The 18,966-nt window shown below is 37.6% G+C and overlaps 1 protein-coding gene across 19 annotated transcripts in view; it reads left to right on the top strand.

Moving 5' to 3' along the window:
• The window catches only part of LOC129565337 (protein numb), a 35,086-nt gene that overhangs the window by 14,055 nt on the left and 2,065 nt on the right, over positions 1-18,966 (top strand). For 15 of the 19 annotated variants that reach the window (XM_055440098.1, XM_055440101.1, XM_055440097.1 and 12 more), the window contains 3 exons: positions 14,421-14,989; positions 15,485-15,733; positions 15,805-18,694. In XM_055440098.1, coding sequence (XP_055296073.1) covers positions 14,909-14,989; positions 15,485-15,733; positions 15,805-17,235 — 1,761 coding nt within the window. In that variant the 5' untranslated portion in view covers positions 14,421-14,908 and the 3' untranslated portion in view covers positions 17,236-18,694. Of the gene's footprint in view, positions 1-4,112; positions 4,294-14,420; positions 14,990-15,484; positions 15,734-15,804 lie in introns of those variants that run through there. The other 4 variants (XM_055440114.1, XM_055440115.1, XM_055440113.1 and 1 more) reach the window with 3 other exon arrangements.

Genomic DNA, 18,966 nt, shown 5'->3' with positions numbered 1-18,966 from the left:
ATCGACGCAGTATCGAGACACACACGCAGGTAACAGTGAAGAAAAGGAAAGAGATAATTTGTAAATGACGGAATGCCATTAACATTCTTAAATGGAATTGAATTTGTACGGTCGATGACGGTAATGAACCTTTCCCAGGGTCACAGACACAAAATCTCATTGCAAGAGCATTAAGCGTCTTCTCTTCGTCTTTTTCTTTTTATCAATTTGAATGCGGTTCGATGTTCTTTTCCACGCCAGCCATCCCAGCCAGCAAGTCTTCATCTCCAGAAAGATATTGCATCAAAAGATTATCGCTATGAACATCATCAACTAGCGTAACCGCGTGTACAAGCACAGAAGAATATACAGCAAGCGAGAGAAAAAAAATAATATGAGAAACAACATGATCACAAATGGGAAATATATTCTTTTCGTCTGACCCTTTCGCAATTCGCACGTATAGCGCAAGCATGTAATGCATTGCACGGCGAACGCAGTTCGGTGCAACGAACCAAGCGAACAATGAACAAATATAAGAAAGAATAACAATAAATACGACGGTCGTTTTTCTCTAATAATAGCACCATTGAAATGAACACAGCTTGGAATTCGTAATGCAAAAAGGACGATAACTCTACGAAATGCAACGAAAAGCGAAACAAACTTCTGGTTCTTTGTTTAGAAAAAAATGTTTATTAAAAATCGAAATGGAAACGAGGTGAATTTTTTTTTAAATGTAGGATTCAAACGTTTTAATTTAGTCATTATTCATTTATCGGAATATTTTGTGTGTGTGTGTGTGTTTCATTAACAATTGGGATACAATCATCATAATAATAATAAGTAACAATGAACGTGGGAATTTATTGAAACTAATACGACTTTAATGAGAACACACACACATACGTACACACACACGCACTGTTTTTCCAGCGGCATATGGTCGCTTGTTAGTGTCACCGTGCGAACCAATTCAACGGTTAAAACATATACTTACTTTCTTATTATGCGTTTTATTTATTCAAATTTGCGTGCGCTGCGACCACAGTTTCCGACAACGATAACGACGTGCGTTGGCTTAACAGTGTGCTCTGCATACTGCATCCCTGATATGCTTAACATCCCCCGACTCGATGAACTCTTCGTCGTCCACTTAATAACGCTTTATTAAATGTACGCTGCTGTCACTGCTTAAGTGTGACACGTTTGTCATTGTTCCCAGACTCTCTCTCTCTCTCTCTCTCTCTCTCTCTCTCTCTCTCTCTCTCTCTCTCTCGAAAAAAATGATACTCATCACTATCCGATTATGCGAACAATAAAAAATCCATCTCACACTTCATAACTTTGTGTTGTTATTTTAAATCACTTTTATTGTGAGATGTGCCGCTGCTGATGAACCCACTTCATTTGCAGTGATGTGCGCGTGAAGGACGAACGCTCTCGTCGAAATTTTAAATTAAAACTCGAAATGAGAATATTTGCTGCTTTTGTTCCGTTTTTATTAAATTGTCATTTCAAAATAGAGGCGAACCCGGATTTTTCGCCAAACAACCATGATAGAACTGATGACTTCTAAATTGAAACACTCCAGACTGCTGCTGCTGCTGCTGCCTTCAGATGAATGGGATAACGATAATAAATTGATGGTTAAGCGTTTTCATGTCGAGCAAGCGTTTGCCCGTCATGCAATTATCTAGCAAATAGCATTGTTGTATTATTATGGGGTTCGAATGGCATCAGTAGCTAATAAATATACATTCAATGGGAACGTCAACTCTTCCGTCTGTTTTTCAATTAACTAACGTATACTCTCCCATATTTCCTATAGCAAAACATATCGATAACAATAATAATGGCAAAGTTTTATTTCATTTTCGATCTTTTCTATGTTTTCTTCCGAAAATAAACATTAATTCAACCAAGTCGTAATTTTCGAAGAAAAAAGACACTCATTTTAATGAATCAAGATCGTAAACGAAATCAATTTCATCACATGCAATTTTCCACGCAAACTTGAGCAACATTTTATGGCACAGTGCGAAGATGTTCAACGCGATATTCAATAAACAATCCAAGCGAAAAATATTCATTTTTCAAAATTGTGTGTGTGTGTATGTGGCTTCACATTCTAGTAATGTGATTGTATATTTGCTAAAGTTATCGTTATGGTGTGTCGTCTTTTGCGTGTCAGATAAAATTCAATAAAAAAACACATGAAATAGGTCATACGAAAATATATAAATTTGCGATTGTGTCTGGTGTGCCAATATGTTGTTTTGATGAATAAACGGAAGAGACGGTTTTTAAATGTGAGCACAGCTGTGTGTAAATTTGCCGATACAAAAAATATCGTGTCTTTCAATGAAAACATCGATCGATCATGGGTTTTTCCTTTGAAGTGTGTATATAATCAAATCACGCAAATGCTGCGAAATGAAATTGTGCTCAGAACAAAAGTGAATGCAGACGGACGAAAAAAAAGCATTGAATGAAAGGCACACGTAACGATTGCGTTGTGCAAAAAATGTGGTGTCGGAGCGCCAAGAGTATGGCATTTATCGCGACATATTTACAGTAACCGTTTTTTTTTTATCATTTCAAGTTGTCTTTTGTGTGCAATGTATCAAATGGAATTGACATAATTTCCGTCGTCTTCGTCAAAGGCTTGAGAAATATGTTGAATACAATTTGGAATGTGAGTTTGTTTCTGAGGAGTAATGTCGATTACATTGACGCTCGTTCGACATTTGGTTCGGTGGATGAAATTGACTAACATTTGCCAATGCAAACAATTTCAAAAATTTTACTTGATTCCGTGACAGCCGCCGATCACGTTCCATCTATTAGCAAGAATGAAAAACAAACCAGAAACAGAACAAAGAATTTTATTCGCTGGCAATGACGACAACGACGACGATGATGATGCTACACTGCATCAATCATGGTTCTTATTACACACACGGCCAATTTGCCGATACATTGAATTGCGTGGAAAATGAGCTCGACGAGAGTAATGATTTAATGCTATATAATTGCATATTCGCGAGGCAACGAGGTAATTTCACAGTTCTTAGAATTCAAGTCCAGTAAATGACCTTTGAAATATGCGCCGCGATAAATGAATTGGCAGCAATGCAAACAAGCGCGCCACAATTGCCGACGCCACCGCTGCCGCCGCTGCTGTCGTCGTTGTTGGTGTGTTTTTTTCGTGTGAGATTAATTTTTTCGCTTTGGGCCCATTCACTTATGTGCTGCAATTATTATTTATTGTAATTTTCTTGTGTATGTGCGAATCTACGCCAAGGAATACTTTTTGCCGCAAAAGAGCACCTAATTATCACACAAGAGACTACATGAGTAAGAGAGACAGAGATTTAAAAAAAATCGCTTCGGTCTTATCGCTACCGTTGCTTAAACAAGCCGTTATCTTCGTAAATTTTATTTAATACCACGGCAAAATCATTAAATCTATTTATCTTTCTCGTAATGGATGCGAACAACACTGAGCTTCGCGTATGATCCCAATCCCATTATGATGATAGAATGCGAGCATAACAAGCGCTACGTCATCAATTTTTTGTTTTTGTGTTGTGTTGTCTTGTATGCTGCGAGCATCATCAAAATTAGGCAGATTATAATCTACTTGCAAATGCAATAACGATGATAACACCTAATCAAATGCGATCGCACGCCGACGGATGGAAATGTTAATTAGGCTGCTATTTTCGGCACACGAGGCTCACAGCAAATTTACATAACCACATGCGCGCATTCCAAGCGAAAACACACCGATTTTTCATTATCTAGATGTCGTACACACATCCACATAGATCATGCTAATTATCATACATATTTTTCTTTTACTTTCTTCGTTAGCACCAGAATGCCAAAGGAGAAAGACGATGAAAACATAACAGAAAAAAATGTATTTTGTTTCTTTCACTATGTGTGAAATATGCTTTTAATACTTTCTCTTGCTAACGTCAATGAAAACACTTGTTTTTTTATCTAAAAACCGCCGCCGCCATCGCTGCTATCTCGTCATAAATGAAATCTAAAATATCTATGCAACTTTTTCTCGCCATCATCTATTGCTGCTATGACGATGACGACGGCGACAACGATGAAGAAATATTAACGATGATCTATACACTCACTTCGAGCAGAATAAAGATGGTAAAAAAGTATGAATAAATAATCAATTTGGAATATCATGTCAAAACAAACAGACAGCCATGACTTGAGGATTTTCTCTCTTCAATACCCATCTAATGGATCGCTTGAAGCACAGCACGACTGTGACAATAAATGGTAATTGTGTATGCGATTCAAACACAACAACAGTTTCTCTTGTTGCACGCTTAAGAGAGTACATGTGGAAATGGCAGAAAGAAAAAAAAAATCTTATTTTGGCTTGTGATTCTCTCGCTCTAGCCCGATTATCGATTTTCCTTTCTTGTAATTCACCGAGCTGTTCAATGTGACTTTTAAACGGACTGTTTTTCTTCTCCTCTTTTGTCTAACATAGAAAGTCAACGTAAATTGCGAGTGACGTTGAATGAATGAATAAAAAAAATTCCACTTGCGATGCACATATCCGTCGAAAAAAAAGAGTAAAAGTCAAGTAAAAGTGAATTGCTTGCGATTTACTGTTCAATCATGCAACCAAATACCTCTCAATCACAATGCACAAACGTGACACGGGAGCACACGCTCGTGCAAAATAATGGCTAAATTAGCGAAAATCAAATCACCCTATTGTTTCATTTATTTTGTTGGCGTTGCATTCTTTAGGCATTATTACGCCTGTTTCTTTAACAATGCGTTCTTTCAAGGTCGTGCAACGACACGAACTAACTTAAAATTTGCTGCTGAAAAATGGGCTTTGCAACAACTTTTTTCTTTCTTAATCTGACAAAATTTATTTCCATCAAATTTATTTTGCAAACAAACTTTTTTTCGAAACAACGCAAATCTGTACGCAGCCCACGACGTTTCCATAATTCCCTCAGTCTTCCGTTTATGGCATACGAAAACGGCGGCGTCAATGAACATTATTGTGCTTCGTGGAATTGCAATGGTAGGCAATATTCGGTATATATCATTTCAACACGGTGACTTCTGTTATTAGGCGAACAATGGCTCGTCGCACGGAAAATGGGCAACATAAAAACTGAAACCAGTTTTTTTTTCTACTTTGTACCAAATTCTATCGTATTCTTTATCGTTTTCTGTGGCTTCGATTGTGTACGAATGAATATGCCATCTTTTTCCGTGACGATGGCACACAGCGTGCCATTGTGCTTGAAGGATTTCAAATCGTTTAGACTGTCGGAATGTTGATGACTTGTAATAACTAGATTTGAATGACCGTGTGAGAGAATGACAGTAGATTTTCTATATCTAATATTCTTTTCAACAGCACGAGCAATCTCGCAAATTCTCCGAACGGTACAATGTAAACATGGAATGGCATTCCATCGCTTGCTATGAGTCAAAGCCTTTGACAATGTTCAATCTAATTTTTCATTGTGTACTGATCAGCGTACAACCACGCAACATACAAGTGACAGTTGCTGAAAGAGCTCTTTTGCTCTATCTCTTGCTGACTCTCTATCTCTCTCTCTCTCTCTTGGTCCCTCTTTCTCGCTCTCGAACGCACGCACGGCCAATCACACACGGCAGAAATGGAAGCACTTCCAACAACAGATCGTTCACCTTTTTACATAACTGGAATATTAATTGCACACATATCTGTGGAAAAGAACGCATAGTCGCGGTTCTCTCGTACACACTCATACCGAAGTATCCGGTGACCATTTCACTCGCTCCGTCTGTTCTATGCTAATACGATTGCGTAAATGTGAAAATATATTTTTCAAGTTGATGTTGTCTATTTCTGTTTTTCTACGTCTTTGGCCTTTCGCACGCCGATCGTCGGTCACTGCCATTCAAATCGTAGCAAGAGAAAAAGAAATAGAAAGAAGCGAAAATATCAAGTCAACTGATTTGACATCATCCAACTTGAACTTTGTGCTGCAGACTTGTGCACTAAAAACACTGAACCGTCGACCGTCGTCGTTGATTCGTTGTAAATGCTGATTATCACATTAGATAGCTCGAAACAATCGGTTGTTCCTTTTTTTCATGGTAAAATCGTAGAATAGAGATCACACATCACCAAATGACTTCAATGAAGCTAATAAAATTACCGCTAGATAATGAAACCAATAAAATGAATGAATGGGCAAATACACACACACACACTCAATAAACTTAAGCACACACATAGACACACACCATTCGTTTTGCCAATTAAATTAATGATGGTGTGATACGTGATGAATGACGCAGTCCTGCCACTCTAACTATATCTGCAGTATGTAAGTCGCCGTCAGAAAACCCCGAATATGTATATTTACATTGTAGAAGACGGGAGAAAGAGAGAAAACAACTAAAATGTTCGCATATTTGTACAATATTTATTTCGCCGCAGTAATTCGTAAGCTCATATTTATTTCCGCAAGGTGCTAACTGCGATACAGAGTGATAAAACGATATGTGCTTAAATGTCTATAATAATGTGGTGTTTGACTTTGTTTTTTTTCTTCTTTCAAATCACAAATCGTGTTCGCGTATACCGCACGTGCATTTGTTTTCTCCGTTTAAAATGTAAACAATTGTTTTGTAAATCGATTGAATTCACATGTACTTGTTTCCGTGTACGTATTGAATGTTTGGCTCTCTCTGTTTAACATTCCATACTGGACACTTTTGGTGCGGTATGGTGGTGTTTTCGTTATTGTATTGCCATCCAATTGTTTCCACTTTGTCGGATCAATTTCGCTGATAAAATGTATTCAGTTTTTTTTATGGTTCATGCAATGAATCCGTATGGAAATGGAATGTGTTCTGTAGACATTAATTTTAAATCATAAATAAAACGGCGCCGCTGTCACCCCGCATCAAATGAGAAGGAAAAAGTTGTGAACAAGCATTCGTTTTGCTATCGCACTTCCTGTACGTTTGTAATGTCAGGCGTTGTGTGGCGATGACACAAAATGTAATTTGGTGATGTTGAGTACGCGGCCAACGAAGAACAATACTCGATTATGGTGCTTGGTTCGGGTGGCGAACACATGTTTTTCTGTCGCCTCGTTTTCACTTGACATCACAAAGTGGCGTTTCCCATTCCTGTTTTTGTTTTTATTTTCGTTGCATACGGCGCTAAAATATCAACACATTACATTCAATTTCATTGAGACACTGTGCGCCCGCCACTTGTCGGTGGACGTAGAGAATGAGAGCTAGAGTGAGAAATGTAGTGGTTAAATTGTGGCGGATAATTTGATCAGTGTGAAATTGACATGAAAATGGCACGTAATTCAGTTTTGTGTGACCAATTTCAATTTATAGCGAGCAAAACAAGGCATTGATAGATCATCAATATGCATCGCGCTCCCATTTTCATTTTGTCATCGTTTCGAACTGTCGCAAAGCCATAATTCAATTAACGAAGAAAGTGAAGATGTTTTTTTATAAATAGAATTGCAACAAATACACACAATTCAATAATTTTGAATATGAATACACGAGTTACTTGTGTGTCGTGCATCGGTTGTGTCGTTTTCTCTGTGTGTAGATTCGCTATGGTTTGTAAACATCGTCACAACAAATTAGCCATGCTCAAGTTGTGATTAAAAACGAATGTTTGTCCATTTTTAGAACACATGCACGAAAAACAACATCTCGTGTGTGCTGTGCGCGCTTTGCTCTGAACGAAACGCGTCACATCGCAATATTTGTGTCACTAAAATACAACTACACGGTGTGTAGTAGTCTATACACCGTGTATCTATTTTGAATTCGGTTGTCCCATTCGAAATTGACGTACAAATAACAATAACAGCAGAAAAATACGCGAATTCGGATTTTCCAAACGAATGGTTTAAACTCCATACTATCAACACGACTAAAAATACAAAACTGCGGAATAATCGACGGTTAAATTATTAATGGTTTCAACAACAACGGAAAAAAAACGGGGCGTAAACTGGCTTCGTTTTCGCCGTTTCATTGCCGCCGCGACACACAAAAATAGAATCTCATAAAAAAATTACTCATTGAGTGAGTATGGAAAAGAGTCGAACATCATAAATTTATTGCACTCGTTAATTATTTCGCATGTTCATTTGCGACCTCGTTCTCGCCAATCCGCCGTTGATTTGATATGGTTAGCTAAATACCTAAAATCGTGATGCCCAGTCAGTGGCTCAAATATCAAATAATAATTGAGCTGCGCAATTCCACCGTCGAATCACAAGCAAAAAGGTGAAACCAGTTCAGTAAAGTCCAAACCAAATCCAGACGTATAGAATTCAAATTAAAATGCTAAATACATTCGGTTTTACCCGTTGTTGTTGATGGTTCCAGTGAAATTCATACTGGTCATGCGATGAGGAAACTTTGTACACAATTAACAAGACAGATTTATTTGCAATCACATGCCGGTCACATTCGCACTACAAACACAATCAACCCATTCGATGCGGTCATTGTCCAAAACTGAATGAATACACAAAAAAAGACCTCACCAGTTTTTTTTTTCTTCAAAATTCATTTCATTATGCAGAAAATATTGACTTTTTCATTTTATTCCTTCGACTAATTTGTTGTCATTGTTGTGTGTTTGATGCATCGCATTAAAATTCAGATTTACTTCGCTTTGGAATATATTAAGTTTTATTCGAGTAAGAGGATATTATTAAGTCGCATTGTTATTTTCGGTCATGTGAAATGAACGGAAAGAGTAAAATATCAACTGTTAAGACTCGTTGAATATACGGAAAGAGTGTCGAGAAAGAAATAATCCCAAAAAAAACGAATATTCAAGTGAATTCAAGCCGACAACTTATTCAAAGCCTCAATATCGGTTGGTACAAGAGGAAACGTTCAGTTTTCTCTCTCTCTCTCTCTCTCTCTCGAATTTTGATGCGCACACAATGATGACATCAACAATACATAATATCACTGACACTTTCCGTTGCCTGTCATTTAACCGGAGAGGGAACAAGAACATCGATAGTGAATTGAACGTTTTTGAACAGAATGTTCAACCGATATATGTTTACATGTATTTGTGGCACCAATACATGAACACCGGCTTTCATCGAAATAACATATTGAGCTCGGCAACAGACGAAATGCCATCGCATTAAAACCAAATAGAAATTTCGCATCTGCTTGTTTTCCTCTGTGGCTGCGTGTGCTACGTAAGAATGGTACCATTGTCGATGTGTTATTGCCGGTTGCAGTTGTTGCCAGACGCTCTCGGTTCTTTCATAGATTCGATTGTTACCTTCAATTCTTCGTGTTTTTCCTTTTTTTCGTTCGCTTCAGTTTTTTTTTCTACTCTTTGTACATTTCCATTCCAGAAAATGGATTTCATACAGATGTTATTCAAAACGATTTGATGTTTATTTGGAACGTCGTAGTAACAAAAAAAATATCCATTGAGCTACCACCACATTCGGATGATGTATTCGATATGTACGAAAATCGGCTGGAAAGTAAACAAAACGCAAACACATGCCAAAACAGAAAATGCCAGAACGTGTACGGTGCCGAAGTTTGATGTGGTGTTAAAATGGATGCAGTGCTACTGGCAGCTTGTCTTTTAATCAACATTTCACCATCTGTCTCTATGCGATTGTTCTTCATGCGGCCGATGTTTGTTCCACAATCCATTCCATCGAATACGCCGGTCGATATTTTTCTCAAGCCGCACGCAATGTCGGCCCAAGTGCTATTGTTTTAAACATTGACGTAGATGCGGTATAAAACAGGAATACAACAAATATGTAGTATGCATAACAATAAAAAGCAAACTAGATCAATTCGAAGATGAACGAGAGAGTGTTCGGTTTTGCCAAAAGGGAAAAGAACACCACTCATCGATGAATACATCATAAATGAGATGCTCTCACAATGGTATGCATAGTACCTCGATCAAGGCAACAATTCTTTTCTCTATCTCTCCCTAAGCTCTATCAAATCGACCAGAAATGATCTCTCTCCTCTCTCCCTCTCTGTATTCTATATACACAATTCATTTGTCCATTCGACATTCCCTTACACTTTTCCCAACCGCTTTTTCCACACTCTCCTCTCTTTCACATCGCGCACTCTTCGACATTTTATTTATGAGTCACTTCAGGTATTTTGATGTGTTGTATTTTATGTTACAATTCATAAATTTTCTCACGGACATTTACATAAACTAGTAATTGAAACGAATGAGAGTGAACAAAAACGTTAAATTACTACTTAAACCCAAGTTCGTTTGTTGTGTGTGTGTGTTTTTTTTTCACTACTTAGTTCATTTTTTTACAAAGCAACTACCAAACACCGCCAACAATCGAACAAATTGTTGCAAAGCAGCTCAAATGCTATATTTTAAATGTGATTGCCGTCAAATTGTTGGAATATTACGTTGGGAATGCACTGAACTAACTGGGAATGTATGAGAGAGAAGGATAGAGAGAGAGAGAGAGAGAGAAAAAAATAGAGAAAAAAGTCGAACGACGTTTTTAAACGGTAATCCGAATGTTCATGAGCATTTTCGGAAATTCTTTCATTTCCGTTCGGTGGCAATGCTCCCAATTTAATGGTGGTTATTTGATATCGACAGCAAAACCCAAGAAGGTGAAGTGCAGTTTCCAAAATCAACTCTAGTTTCAATGAAAAATGATTACTGCGAGAATCGGAAGAGAGTTCTCAAAGTGGGGGAACTCGACTCGGTTCTAATTAGAAAGATAGGGTGTTCATTGAACACTGTTCAATGTTCGATTTTTAAAGTTTCCGAAGATCTTTCTCAATGAGTTGCTTCCCCTTTTCAAATTACCATCATGCAATCGAACACGAGCTAATACACAATCTTCGTCGCGCAATAAAGAATAACGTTCGAAAATTCGTGCCATTACGATAATTGATTTTGTTCCGTTTTGTTCGAGTTGCATTGCGGTGCTCACAACAACTTTTACTATTAACATCCGGTTCTTAAGCATTCCGTTCATGCTTCTGCTAATGATAACACATTTTCACCACTTTTTTCCCCACTCTAGGGGCATTTCACTCGCATTCGAATACATGATCATTCGTGCACGAATCCTGCATTCGCAAAAAACAGTATAAGTATTTGCATTCGCACCATGTATTCGTACTGCCGCGCGAGCATTCGCGCGACTCCGCATATGAAACGTATTAAAACACTCGCACATGTATTCGTCGCGAATGCGCTCAGTTGCGATGAAGTGTCAAACACAGTCAAACATGTGGAAAGATGTCAGACGTGTTTGAAAAATTACAACGTGCATTAGGTGAACCTCTACCAGAAATTTTACAATTAATTCTCACACATTCTGGATTTGATATAGAAAGCGCATTAGTTACGTTAAGCATTTGCCGTCGCAGGTGTCCGATTTTTTGCAAATTTGTTTCCGTTTGATTACAATTCTTGATTAACTGTGGCAACTGGATAAACAATCGGTGACCCGGTTTAAATTTAAACCTATTCACATTCTCGTATGATGTTTCTTTGAGAATTTCTGGGTTTTCAATGACATAGTTCTCGATATCCATAATAGCATCGTTGTCAATGGACATTAGAGATGATTCATTTTCAAATGCACAGAATTCCAGGATTTTAATAATATCAGCCGGAATTTTTTCATTCAAATATTTTTCTAATTTGAAAATAACATTTTCTAGTCCCTAAAATACAAAACACAACTTAAATTGATATTAAATTTGGATCGAAATAACTATTTACCATTTTGGCGAAATAATGTAAACAATGTAGTTGCAACGATTAACACAACAAATCAATATAGATCTGTCAAGTGCATTCGCATTCGCGCAGCAATATTCGGACGTATTCGCTAATGCGCTGTATAGATACATTAAATGGTTATTCGTACGAATGCGAATATTCGGCACGAATATCAGTATTTGCGAGTGTTTATATTCAAATGCATGGCAAAGTATTCGCGCATTCGTACGAATGACAGTATTCGCATAGAGTGAAATCCCCCTAGTCCCCACTTCTGTTGTCTCCTACCTATTGAATAATTTACGAAATACTTGTGTCATTGTTGAAAGAAAAAAAACTTAATCTTCGATGAATTATTAAGCGATAACACTGAATACATGTGTTGCTCAGATTACACGCAACATTTTTTAGTTCGTTGTGTCTACCATGTCGCCTTTCTCTTGTGGTTGATGAGAAAAAAATAAACAGCCAGAGATGAAGACAAATGAAGACGAGAAAAAAAACGCGTTGTGTTTGGATACATTGGAAATGAAAACCTCAAGTAAAACACGCTTTAATGGACAAACAGTGAAAATATTTGCCGTCTGCAAATAAAACCGATACGCAAAAAGAGAGAAAATCATTTACGATATTTGGTTTCAGTTGGCGATGTGCGTTTGTTTTCTTCTCCGATTGCACGTATTCATCACCTTATCGAAGTGGATGTGATACGCATCGAATTAATTCATGAGCTTGGCATGGCTATTTCGAGAAAATGAAATGCGAGCAATACTTTTACTTTTCTCTCCCTCTTGAAATTGGTATTTGTTTACATGTTCGACATTTCTAAGAAAAAAACAACAATCTTCGGCCGGGTTTTATTGATCGATTCATACAAAATTAACGCTTTGGGCTGCAAGTAAAATAAACTTTTGCCTTTGAAGACAAACACATCTCCACAGAAATAAACTTCGGCTTCTCTCTTCCTGCACAAAAGTTGTTTCAAACCACTCATTTGACTAGAATACCTAGTCATAACAGCAATCCTAAGAATACCTTTCGCTTTAACTACATTCGCAATTCCTGCACTGTTTGTTTTTTTAAAGGAAGTAAATGAGTAATTGTGTTGTGCCACTGGCATTACCACCGATGACTCATCCCGCGAAATCGTGCTGTATTTCAAGTTCAACCTGATCTATTCAATGGCGATCTATTATCTGCTACTCTAATGAATATGCGAGTTGAAAGTGCTTCCAACGATCCATGTGTGTGTGAAATAAACACATGCCGCGTTAATCATGTTACACAAATGGTAACCGTGGCGGATGATTCATGCATTTTAAATCATTTTCTATGAACGGATTGGATAAAGGGTAATTTATTCGTGGTTCAAACGACGTGTTATGCTGTTCAATCGAATTGAGCTGATGAAATATTTATATTGCTCATTAGACGTCAATATACAGTGAATTGTCAATTGGATTCAATTGTTTACTACACACACACACACCTTGATGACATTTTGGAAAACTCGTGACTTTGGAGCGACGCATTTGTTTTGTTATTGATAAAACGCTTTCAGCTATTACCAAAAGATAATTGAACAAAAATCAAAGCAGATGTGCATTAACGACCCAAAATCCATTCGATTGATTCCTTTTGTTTTTCTTGTGTACATTTCAAACGGAATGGAATTCATATGTAAACAATGCCAAATGAGCCATTTGCATTCAATTAAAATGGAAAGTAAACAAAAAAAAAACACAGCGCGAACGAGAAAAAAATGCGTTGTTCATTTGAGTAATCGTCTGGTTCAATTAAAAATATCAGTTTGTTCAATTGTTTAATATCCACACATAAAATTATCATCAGCTGTGCTGCAGTGAGTGTCTATTACGTCTTTGACCCAAATGCATGTTGTGTTTGTGTGTGTGTGTGTGCCTGTGTATTGCTCAATTATTTAATATCAATTTATGTAAATATAGCGACAGCTAGCGAAGATATACCGTTAGTTGAGTTAACTTTGGAAATTGGAAATCAAGGTCATGTGTGCAACGTGGCCTGCATGTGATATACGCCAAAAAAAACGGAGAGTATTATTTTGCCTTCGATTCGATCTAAATGATATATATTTAAGCATTGAAATAATGCATATTTGTCAGCAGACAATTACCAATGATTTGTAGCGCGCCCGTCGTAATTAGAAATTGTTCAGATCAAGCTGCGAATCAAATTCATTCATTCATTTGATCAAATTGAATTATGTAATTAGTGTGATGGGCCGCGTAGATAACGTATGGTTGAACCAATCTTATCGCCGGTAATCACATTTCCAATGAATTTCGACCGTCAGCTGATTCGATTACAACGTCATACCGATTACATTCGTTCGTTCGGACAATTGTTCTGAATAAAATAACAGCAACTGAAATAACCAAAATACCAACAAATTGTTATCAAACCTTTTTGTATGCCAACTAACATCATTGCGTCGAAAAGAATAAATCAAGTAAAACACGCGAATAGTAGCACAACGAGGACATTTTAATTAGTCATTTATCGATTTGTTCTTTTTTCCTTTTTATTTATTCTTATTGTTTTCTTCTTTTTCCTCCTTGATTTTTTTTAGACTATTAAACACGAAATAAAATATTTTGTCAAATCGCCTTGAACAATTTGCTCAATCACATCCACACAAACATCGAACAGAGTAATGAAAAATGGAATTTCCCGCAATCGCGTTGTGAAAAGACCAAACATCGACGGTAGAAAGCACAAAAATAGATTAAATCAAGGTAGCAAAAGAGAAAAATCGAAAGCGACAACCGTTAATGGAATTTCGGCGACTAATGAATCTTTTGTAAGAAGCCTCACGAAAATTGATAACACAAATATTTGACGTGACATATATCGAAATCCGACATACGTTTCGAACATTGATTCAATTGGCTCTTTTGGACACACACACGCGCGTGCTTCGGGGGCGGAAAACATTTTGTGTGTATCACCACCGTACTTGGTCGAAAGAAAAACAGAGACATAGTTTCGTGTAGAAACTGCTGACAGATAGCTATAGCTAACATTTAAGTTGTAACAGGCCATAGATAAGAGAGAAAAATGGGCAATACGTCGTCACATACACATGAGCCACTGGAACGTGGCTTCGCCAGAGACCGCTTCGGAGACATTAAAAATACGGTTTGTTTGTTTTTTGCTTTGTTTCTTTTCATTTCATTTTTTGCTTTAGTGTTCGTTTGAGTTGTGATTATTGGGTTTTGGTTTCGTTTTTACCTTTGACTAATTTCAATTTCCATTTAAAACTTAGTTTTTACCTTTTTTCAACTATCTTTATGGTTTGGTATCGTTTGTTTTTCAACGAAGTTCAAATTAATTTGTATCACGATTTAAGTAATTATCCCTGGTTCCGAAAGGTCTAACAGCGTCATTGCTTCGGAATAATCACTCATAATCCATACTAATGTTGTTGAATCATAAAAAGAGCATTTGTGTTGTTTGGTCTCACTTGAATATCTGGTGAATCGTTGTAATTTGCGGCTTTATCTATGCTAAACCGTATAAATTGCGACTAACTAACGCAATTAATATCATGAACAAGTTCGGTTTGGTACATTTTCCATTCACAATTTTGCAAAATAGACTAATCTTCATTCATTTTTTTCTTCCGTACAACAGAGATTTGCATCGTTTCGATTTAGTAAGAGGTCGCCAAAAAAGATGGACCGCCTGCGGCGATCATTCCGTGATTCATTCCGCCGTCGAAAGGATCGAGTGCCCGAATCATCGAAAGGGCCACAATGGCCAACCGATGAACAAGCCGTCCGTTCGTCGACCTGCTCATTTCCGGTTAAGTACTTAGGCTGTATCGAAGTGTATGAGTCACGTGGCATGCATATCTGCGAGGAGGCGTTGAAAATGCTGAGAGTGAGTTTATTATCGCTTTTATGATTATTTTGTTTTTCTATGTGCTAAATTATGACATTTCTCATTGGCAGACTTCACGACGACGACCGATCCGTGGATTGTTGCACGTAAGCGGTGATGGATTGCGTGTCGTTGATGACGACACAAAGGGACTGATTGTGGATCAAACGATTGAAAAAGTGAGCTTCTGTGCACCGGATCGTAATCATGAGCGCGGTTTTAGTTACATATGCCGAGATGGTACAACACGGCGTTGGATGTGTCATGGATTTTTAGCATCAAAAGACTCGGGTGAACGTTTATCTCATGCGGTTGGCTGTGCATTCACGGTGTGCTTAGAGCGGAAACAGCGTCGTGACACCGAATGTGCGGTCACAATGACATTCGATAAAAACACTTCAACATTCACACGAAATGGTTCGTTCCGGCAGACAACGCTCACCGATCGCTTGCACAATGAACGTGGCATTGATGTTGGGAAAAAGGTGTCGGTCGCAGTCGTTGCACAACAGCCAAAAGCACCACACAATCCGTATGCCATCGAACGACCACATGCAACGCCATCAATGCTTGAGAGACAGGGTAGTTTCCGTGGCCTGAGCAGTTTAAACAGCCAATCACCGTTCAAACGACAAATGTCTCTGCGTCTAAGCGATCTTCCGTCCAATACTGAGCGTCAAAGATCGTTTTTGGAACCGCTGACCAATGGCCATACCATTCGAACCGTTTCGCCCATACCCGAAGTAGCACCGCAACCGCAACAGACACAGTCGATAAATGTCCAGCCCGAAATTGATGTGGTGAGCGCATTATGCAAAGAGCTCAGCCAAGGCTTGTCAATGCTAACACGAAGCGATAACGGCGATGAATTTAACTTCAACTTACAAACGATAGCACCAACAACGACAACGACATCAATGACATCCGATTACGTATTGCCAAGTTTGCCAAGTACAATATCAGCTGATGCCATTTCGAAAATAGCTACTATCAGTCCAATCACCGAAGCAACGTCACCGATAACAAGCATTGTCAAACCGTTGACCTCAAGCGGTTACATTCCAATGGACGGACCAACCAATACAGCCAATACCGTAGTAACGCCAATCGCCTACGTGCCAGCAACACGTCATCGAGCCAGCGTATCAGGGGCATTGCCATCACAAATATCACATCAACTTCAATCGCATGCTGATGAACACAAGAGTGATTTTAGTGCAACGAAAATGGTCGCAACGGCAATTGTAACACCGAACAATCAACTTCCAAAGGCCGAACAATGGTTGGGTCAAATTGTGAAAAATGTATCGCCCGCAGCAAAACGAGCACCACCTCTACATTCACGTGCAAAATCTCTGACAGCCGATCCATTCGATGCCGAATGGGTGGCAAATGTCACCAGTAAAATTGACGAGGTCACTAAATTACCACCAGCTACCGAACAACCCATCATCACACATACAAATCCATTCATATCGCCTATCAAACAACTTGATTTGTAAAGAAAGAAAAAAACGTTTAGAATTCGGCATTTTGAAATCGGTCACACTGAATAATCGCAGAATAGCCAAAACTATTTCGGAAAAAAAAATGATGTGCAAGCTGGTATGCATAAATGGTGCTTTAATTGTTATAAATAACTATACTTATCAATATAGACTTAAAAACATTTGCTACTTAGCAGCTTTGTTGTACGTGTGCGTAAATCGAAACAGAAAACAAAAATAATTACACAAAATAGTCAAATGGAGAAACTCAACTATACGGCATGCATTCAAAACGAATGGTAAACGATCAAAAAAAAACCCAACAAAATGAGATTGCGAAGATGGAAGGAAGGATATAGAGAAGACACTTGAAACACCCGATCTAAATTCATTTTAACTATTTCAACACAACAAATCTCAACTTAAATGTCTTACTTAAGTGTGTTTATGATATATCAAACATTTACATTTTCACAAAGCTTACTTAAAACTTGTCTCTTTAAAATTCGCTTTACTGTTTCTGTTCGCCGAACAAATCGAACAAGCCATGAAAATAACAACAAAATGTTACACTTCTCAACAAGCAACAAAACAAACTAAAAGAAAAAAAACAGAATTATATTTAGCGTAGTAAGTAAATATCAAATGCAGCTTAATCACACAACAGTTAAATCAACATTTAGATTCAATTTAAGCGAATTTACAAAAATAACAACAACAAAACTACTATATATACAAATACACAGCAGAAATTACGTTCGAGAGCACTGAAACATTGTTAAAAAAAATACTATATTTCACCAAATCTAGTAGCTCGAAAGGATGGATGAAGGAAAAAAATGATGAGGATGATAATGGACAAAACAATAGCAATGAAGTAAGGAAAAAAGTAGAAATATACTGTAGTCCACAGTACTGTAGAGGCAAGGATTGTCGTGAGACTGATTGAAGTACATAATCGTGGGCAAGTTCTGATACAATACGGACAATATATCTGGTAGTGTGTTTATGTTCCGTTTAGATAGAAAACGACAACGATCTTTGGCACGATTTTTCGCACTTAATTCCTGCGAACAAATGTGATATCGCGACGCTATATTCCACGGTACAAACTAACATATCAGAAGCACACACACCACACACAAATAGAAACGAGTTTTTTTTACGCAACATTTCATTGCACTCTAACCAGCAGAACTCATATTTTTGAGACATTTTTTTTCTTACCTTCTTTTCGATGGCACTCTAGATACACCGCAACATTTCCACGTACTTAGTTTAATGCGAAGTGTTTTTTCGTAGATGCTCGCCATACATAAATCTCATGGTAGTTCCATAAATTTCGTACAACATAACGAAAAAATAAGAACAAATTTTATCCATGTAAATGTTTTTTTTGTCGAATTGTTTGCATATCTGACGTTTCGAGTGATCTCCATTAAGTATATATTTCCAGCTCAAAGCTGCCACTGTATTCGGTCTTTTTTTCGTTTGTTTTTTTTTTTTAATTCTAATTTTATCATTTGTCGAATTGGTTGAATTGAGTTTTCCATACATGTACAGAACATCGCCAGCAAATTTATATGCAACAGACAGTGAGTTTGATAGAGTTTTCTGTTAAGTGGTTCAAGAAAAGAGAAACGAAAATGTCCTAGTCGAAATACAACTGAATCGAAAGAGAGAGAAAAAACGAATGGCGGAGAGAGAGAGAGAGAGAGAGAGAGAGAGAGAGAGAGAGAGAGAGAG

This window comes from Sitodiplosis mosellana, unplaced genomic scaffold, assembly GCF_009176505.1.
Source record: "Sitodiplosis mosellana isolate CC-2019 unplaced genomic scaffold, AAFC_SMos_1.0 Smas_scaffold_2, whole genome shotgun sequence".
Lineage (NCBI taxonomy): Eukaryota > Metazoa > Arthropoda > Insecta > Diptera > Cecidomyiidae > Sitodiplosis > Sitodiplosis mosellana.
The sequence above is the reverse complement of the archived record's forward strand: the minus strand, read 5'-3'. Positions and strand labels throughout refer to the sequence as shown.